Source organism: Chenopodium album, chromosome 16 (assembly GCF_948465745.1).
Source record: "Chenopodium album chromosome 16, dcCheAlbu1.1, whole genome shotgun sequence".
NCBI lineage: Eukaryota > Viridiplantae > Streptophyta > Magnoliopsida > Caryophyllales > Amaranthaceae > Chenopodium > Chenopodium album.
In genome coordinates this window covers 35,042,650-35,051,020 of record NC_137849.1, presented here as the reverse complement: position 1 = coordinate 35,051,020, position 8,371 = coordinate 35,042,650, and the positions used below count along the sequence as shown (strand labels likewise).

The 8,371-nt window shown below is 28.1% G+C and overlaps 1 protein-coding gene across 1 annotated transcript; it reads left to right on the top strand.

The window, feature by feature from the left end:
• The first annotated feature begins 3,297 nt into the window (after positions 1-3,297).
• LOC145585161 (peroxidase 12-like) lies at positions 3,298-6,672 on the top strand. The gene is made up of 3 exons (XM_081641892.1): positions 3,298-3,570; positions 3,771-3,965; positions 5,943-6,672. Exons 1-3 carry the CDS (start codon positions 3,337-3,339, stop codon positions 6,564-6,566), a joined length of 1,053 nt encoding a protein of 350 aa, XP_081498018.1. The 5' UTR covers positions 3,298-3,336; the 3' UTR covers positions 6,567-6,672.
• Positions 6,673-8,371: the final 1,699 nt, after the last annotated feature.

The window sequence follows — 8,371 nt, the reverse complement described above, 5'->3', positions numbered from 1 at the left end:
TTCAAGTTACCCAAAAAGAGGAAAAAAATTACCCTAAAATTAGCTAAAAGTTACTCTTATACTGCTCGATGTACACTAATATTACTGTAAACCGAGCGTATACCAAAAGTTTTTCAAAAATAATATTCTTAACAACTTTACCTATATTGTTCTTAAAAGACTTAATTCATAGGATCGTATTAAGATACTACCTCTCATTATTTTTCTTACCAAAAATAATATTCTTAACATAATTTGTGGCAAACGGAGTTTTTTTTATAGGAAAGACATATACTGCATTTATCACAACAAAATTACTCCCTCCGTATTTTTTTAAGTGTTACAGTTTGACCGGCACATAGTTTTAGGCAATTTAATTGACTTAAATAAAATAAGAGGTAAGTGGGGTAGTTGAAGTATTAAAAAATTGTAAAAGAAAGATAGTGGGGTTAATAGTTTATTGAAAAGTAATGAATGTGAGAAGAAAAATATAATAAAAAAAGTAGTAGTGGGTTTGGGTGGGGATCATGAGAGGAGAGAGATATAATATTTTAATGTAGCTTTTTGCCAAAAAAGGAAGTGTAACATTTAATAAAACACGCGCGGCCGAATTTGATAAGTGTAACACTTATTAAAACACGGAGGGACTATATATTTTTTTCATAATTTTTTTAAAAAATTATGTAATAGAAGCTACAAGCTTCGACAATAAAATCCGTTTTTTTTTTTTGGGAAGAAATATTAGGGATCTTATAAAATCAAAGCAAATCGACTTCTGCCAAAGCAATGATACGAATATCAAATCAACAAATGATATTTTGTTATTTTCGTGAATAATTTATGATTAGAATTTTAATTAATTAATAATCTATAAGTTTCTATGGATACTTCAATAATACTTGCAAAAAAGGACACATGTTGATTATTTTTAGTGTGATTTTAACTTGTCATTTTGTTGTTCTTTGGCATTCAATTGATATAAATACAACATAAATTACTTGAAATATTTATATAGTACTCATTCTAAAAATAGTTTATGAAAATTATCGTGCATGGCATGAGACCTAACTTAATATATATATATTTATATTTATATATATATATATATATATATATATATATATATATATATATATACACACACTATAGGTTTGTGTTAGAAAATATATTAAAAACACAATGGAGATCTGTAGCATAATTTACACAATCCTCCAAAATTATTCAATTTAGGTCCCATTCTTTTAGATTGAATTAATATAACTGTATAAACTAAACTGAACTTAAATATTGTTGTTGTTGTTGTTAATTTCAACTTTTGGAACTAAAATCTTGAAAAACAAGTCCAAAGAGCTAGCAGGGCTAAACAAACATTTATATTCAAATTTTACAAAAGAATAAAAGTTACAAAAAAAATCCAACTCTTTTTAGTGTTGAGTCATACTCCGTAATTATTAAAATCCCGATTTAAATCTTAAAATCATACAATTTTATGATTCATATTTGTCCATACAATTTAATTTACGGTTCCACCCAATTTTACACATTTGTCTTACCTAGCGAATACCTTACAAGTATAGAACATGCCTACAAGGCTATTTATAAATATATATTGCCAATTATTGGTTGTTTAGTGGGTAAACAATTATTTTCTATTAATAATAGGTAATTTTAACTTGTAATTTAAATATATTCACTTTAATTTAGATATGACGTCTTGATTATGCATGTCCATTGAATTTTATGATTCTACTATTTTATTCTGAAAGCCTCTTTCGATTCAAATTAGTAGAATCTCGATTTCCAGTGAGATACAAAAGCAATGATATAGTCATATAGACATAATTCAATCACTTTTTTTTTTTTGGGTAATAAAATTGAGTTATTGATAAAAAATATAAGACCTATGCTAAGAGATTTAGTTTTATATAACATACATAATAATTCAATTGAATCAAATAAATATTTTTCTTTCTGCAAAGCTAAGATGATGCTAGCATACCAAACATTTTTTATACCCTCTGTCGAATTCATATCATATTTTACAATCTTGTTCAAAGAGGGGGTTTATCAATCTATGTTATTATTGTGAAGATAAACTCCATATATATGATTCATCCGATAGTAATTAAAAGATGAACCTCTTTTCTTTTTTCTTTTTTTTTTTTTCTTTTTTTTTTAAAAAAAAAATAATAATTTCTCTTATTTTATATCTGCATAAATCTTTACCCAAAATCAATTTGAACAAATTTCACAACAAGGGGACTTATTGCGCTTAAATAATCATCTTTTTCTTTTTTCACTATACTGCAAAATGTGTTTTCTTTTTTGTGGAAAAAAAAAAACCATCCATTGAAACCTTCTAATATTTGAAAATTTTATAGTTTTCGTTTAAAATATGACTATCATAATGTTATCATGATTATTTAGTTCATAATTGACGTTTTCCCCCAAGTAATTAATTACGAAGTATATTACATTATTTTTGGTATGAAATAATATCATCAACATTTTTTTAATTTATCAAATTTTAGTTTTATTTAAGCAATTTTTATTCTTATTTTATAGGTTCTCAAAATATATATATATATATATATATATATATATATATATATATATATATATATATATATATTTTATGTTGGATTAAAATATTCAAAAATTATAGTTGCATTATAGATATTAGAAGAATGGTTGTGTCCATTTTATAATGTGAAAAAAATGAACCGATTACATTATTTATCATTAAAGCAAAATGATAGTCATTTTCAAACGACCCTTGTAAAAACATAACAAAACATGTACATAACCTTATTTCCTTTTTTTTTTTTTTTTTTTTTTTTTTTTTTTTTTTTTTGATTTCTTACATTATTAAGTTAACAATATATATTTGTGCATTATTTATATGGTTACATGTACTCCAATTATTGTATATACATAAGTCACTTAAAGTGGAAGTTACAATAAAGGTTGAATAACGTTAAGCATTTATTAAAGCCCTAGTGTCTTCTCACCAAAAACGTGGAAAAAAACCCAAGTCGTGTGTCTACCATACGTCTAACGCAATAGTGTATAATTTTTACCTAATGCAAAGGATAATAGGATGAAATAACTCCTAAATCCTCGCGCAAGTTAACTACCTAAAGTCATCAATAATGTAGAATACAGACAAACTATACACTTAGTCAATATCAAAATTTCCAACAACCACCCAAATTTTATTAGTAGAAAAAAAATGATCTATTTACGTTAATTTTTATTATTTTTCTTATATATATGGTCCCATGCAATGAACCATATCTCACAAGTCTAAAACAACTAACTAGGTTTATACAAGAGAAAGAAGAGATCATAAAAACAATGGCTTCTTCAAAAATTGTCCCACTTTTTCTAGTATTATCATCATTAGTAGTAGGAATCTCAAAGGGTCAAAGTAGTGTACCAGTTGTGCCTGGACTTTCATACACATTTTACTCTTCTAAATGTCCAAGTTTGGATTCCATCATTAGAAATCATCTTTCGCAAGTGCTTCAAAGTGACATAACCCAAGCCGCCGGCCTTCTCCGCCTTCATTTTCATGATTGCTTTGTTCAGGTAAATACTTATTTATAGAAAATCAAAAACTATGCGTATATCTTGTTGATTTTTCCTTCCCAATTTTTAGTCGTAATAACCTGATATGAGCTTTATGGCAGAGACAACTTACTAATTATAATTTTAGCATATCTTGGTTATATATTATTAAATTATTGTTAATCTTGACTTTCATTAATTATTAATACCTATTTTGTAAGGGATGTGATGGTTCAGTATTGCTGGATGGATCAACCAGTGGTCCAAGTGAGAAGGATGCTCCTCCAAACTTGACGCTTAGGTCTCAAGCATTTAAGATTATAAATGATCTTCGTGCACTTGTGCATCAGCAGTGTGGAAGAGTTGTGTCTTGTGCTGATATAACTGCCCTTGCAGCTCGTGATTCTGTTTTTCTGGTATCATTACTTCTATACCCCTTTGGTTTATTGAATTAGGTGATAAATATTTCTATGCTTTCAGAATATATGACTATTTATTTTGAAACCTACATTTGATCTTAATTTCAATAATCAACTAAGTTTATTTACCTATATTGTTCTTAACTTACTTTTACATTGTCTATTAAAATAATTAACGCATTTCTACTTTCAATTCTATATATGTGTGCCCTAAGTCTGCCCTAAGTCTACAAGGGAAATTATTTGAGGATGTAGGAAGTACAAGATTCCTGATTTGTAGATTATTCAACAAATTATAATTAAATCTTTCCCTACTTAACAATAAATACGTGACATAATAATAATTTATTCGTATTCAATTTTTTTTAAGGTTTTTGTTTTTGTACTTAAAAGATGTCTTAAATGCTGCTATGCACTTTGTATATTTTTACAGCTTAACACGTGTTGCCCGCGATAAGACCACATATATAATAGACAAATAGGAAAAAAGGTTATCATCGATCGTTTTCCAACTTTCTCAAGAAATCAATAAGTAGGTGTTTGTCAGAGGAGGATCCAGAAAAAATATTTAACGGGGTCAAAATACATTTAATTTATTTTAATGGGATCATTTGATATAAATACAAGAAATTTTTATAGTAAAATTATTAATTTTATAAATAAAAATTCTTTTTTCTCAAGCTCAAGTGGGGTCAAGGGACCCCACAAATATAGCTTGCATCCGCCACTGGTGTTTGTTACTAATATGGAATATATATGAGTACTTTATTATCAAAATTTTGATAATATACATTCATTTAGGTTTTTTTGTTTGTTAATTTTTATTTTTTATTTACTTAGATTAAAAAAAAAGTTGTTTTAAGTACATTTCCATTAAACTTCACACTATTTGCGCATATGCATGGTTAATATGGAATTACTTGGTCACGTTCCTTTACTATTATTACACTTTGCACGATTTTGAGTAAGCGAATATGCATGCAAGGTTGATATGGAATTTCGTGCTTGCGTTCCTTTTTACTATTTAGTCTATTACTCCGTATTACACTTTACACAGTTTTGTGTTGATGGAGAATATTTTCGTATATTATGTAAATATATAATTTGTTTAATTATGTGAAGTTATCACTCTCATGCATGTTTGGGTCGTACACCAACACATGATAGAAACCTACATATATACACAATTCTACGTATAGAAGTGCAAGACAACCATAGTACTGTTATTATCCTTAGTCCTGAACTCCTTACCAACTAGTACAAGACTACTAGTGCAAGACAAGTAGTACTTTTGTTATGTGATTTTTTTGTTTTTTAGATGTAATACTTTAATTTGCAATTTATATACCAAATAGGACAACATCAAATACTTACAGTACATGTTTTAATTAAATGAATTAACCCGTAGTTTTATTCAACTTTTTCCCTCAGAAAAATGTTACGGCGTATAGCAATAAACAATAAAATGGTGCTACATTTTTAGACGTTTTGGGTGAATACAAAAATTGTGTCAAATTAAAACATATGTAGTCGGATATAGAACATACCATTCATAAATTTTATTAATGTATTTGCTTGTTATGCTGAATACCTTGCCAACTCATTATTTAGGAGGGATATACGCGGTCATACGGATACGCAAGTCAACATTTAGATCATAAGATCATTGCTTGTTTTAAAGTCAACTAGCTCAAATGATGTCTAGTGTGAAAACAATTGGCTTATCCTGAGAAGTAGAGGCCGGACTTACGATTAAAGAAATAAAGTGTAGAAAAACAATAACGATAAATCCAACAAAACTTTAAATTCTAATACTTCAATGTACGATTTAAATAGTACAAACCAATGGAATATTAGATACTTTTTGATTTAATTTATTTTTCTTCTTTTAATTTTTATTATTTTGCCTTGCCGTCCTATTATTGTATTATATTCACTTATTCTTACTTTGTTACATAAATTGCTAAATTTTAGGCAGGTGGACCATTCTATGGGATACCCTTAGGAAGAAGGGACGGACTAAACTTTGCTACAAGAAATGCAACGCTAGCCAACCTACCACCTCCCTCTTTCAACACTACACAACTCCTCAACTCCTTTGCTACCAAAAACTTGAATGCCACGGACCTTGTCGCCTTATCCGGTGGCCACACCATCGGTATAAGCCATTGCACCTCTTTCACTAATAGACTCTACCCTACTCAAGACCCTACCATGGCCCAAACCTTCGCTAACAACCTTAAACTCACGTGTCCAACTTCTAATACTGATAACACTACAAATTTGGACATTCGTACTCCTAACATTTTCGACAACAAGTATTATGTTGATCTTATGAACCGCCAAGGCTTGTTCACTTCCGATCAAGATTTGTTTACTGATTCAAGGACTAAGGGAATAGTTTCAAGTTTTGCGGTTAACCAAACCTTGTTCTTTCAAAAGTTCATAGACGCGATGGTTAAAATGAGCCAACTTAATGTATTGACGGGGTCACAAGGGGAAATTCGCTCGAATTGCTCCGCAAGAAATGCTAATAGTAACGTGGATCTCAAGTCTATGGTGGATGTGGATCAAGAACAAGGAAGATTGTCACAATAATAAGTAACATTTGTACTTAAAGTGGAGTATTTGGAGTTTTATTACTATATTTATACATGTGTGTTTGGCCAATCTCTTACGTGTAAGGTGTGACGATGTCTAGATGTGTGCCTTTGGTATGTTTTCTATATATAATATGCATGAATAAATGAGATTTAATCTCAATGAATGAATTCCATGCTCATATTGCTCAAGTAGTGTATTTAAAATATGTTTCTCGTATCATAGGGTAACTTGTTAAGTTTCTTTGTTCCCATTTTAGTATTAATTTTCTTGTAATGTTCTGACTTTGTACATTTGTACTATTTTTCACATACGCTACCTTAATTACAAAGAATATTTGTTGGTTTTAACTTAAGTGGGAAAAAATCATCACATGAGTTCACATTAGATTGAGAGATTTTTATATACTTCCGAGTGTATCGTACACCCAACTAAGTTAAGGTTAATTTTGCTCTTCATTTGATGATTTAATGAAAAACAATCATTAAAATGAGAACAAAATACATATCCATTATGGGTGTACGGTACACCTGGGTTTATATAACAAATTTCACATTAGATCCGCATCTTACTTGTTACCTTGATGATTCAATATTATATTTACCCCATTTTATCAATTATCAGTCCTAATTTTTTTTTTCTAAATTTATCTATTATATATTACTAAAGGCAAAACCTAGAGGGACACTTGACAACGTTATATTAGAAAATTTCCCTCCAAAAGTATTTGCCGAAATATATATATATATATATATATATATATATATATATATATATATATATATATATATATATATATATATATATATATATTATAAACTGAAAGGACTGGATCTAGATTATTACGTTCGCTTTATATAAAATCTAAACTAAACTTTCTAAAATATCAAATAATTTATTATAACTATTCTTTGTTGTTGTTGTTGTTTTTTTTTTTTTTTTTTTTTTTCAAATATGCTTTGTACTCTTAAATAATTGGTGTGTCGAGTATTTTTTTTAAAAAATTGTTTTTATAATTTTGTTGTATTAAAAGTATTTAATAACCGTGCATCTATTACACGGGGTTTAACCTAGTTATGTCGATATATCCGTAGTGAGTGTGAATCGTGTAATCATTGCTTTATCTAATGAAAAACCATGATCAATAATGAAGTCTGTTCCCTAATGGTAGAGTGAAGAGAACAAAGTCAAAATTAGGAATCACACAATTATATAACAAAGTGCCATTTGGTGTTCTAATCATCAGTGACAATCCTTCTTTTCACTACAAATAATTTAGAAATTTGTCTTACTCCCTTTGTGTTTTAATAAGTGTTACAATTTGACTTTTTTCACTATTCACATAATGGGTTTGACTTGATTAATTTACTAATATATAAAAAACAAATGTTATTGTATAATACATTGTTGGATTCATTATAACGTACACTTTCATAATATCAATTTTCCTATAATTTTATTAACATATGATTAAATAAATTAATGGTCAAAGTCGTATCTCGACATGCGTGTTTTATTAAAACACGGAGGGAGTAGACCATGATCGCTTCACCTTATTACAATAATATTCAACAAAATAATTCATGTTTAGAAAAAATAATCAGTAAAATTCATTAGCTTTAAATAACAAAAATAATAGAGAATCAGTTAAAATAAGTTTAGTCTGAAAAAAAAAAAGAAATTTATTCAGTAAAAGAAAAATGCCATGTCATGTTATCTTTATCTAATGTACAAGATTGAATTATAATCTTACATATATATGCTATACAGTGATAGATTCAACTTGTTCCCAAAATCCCAAT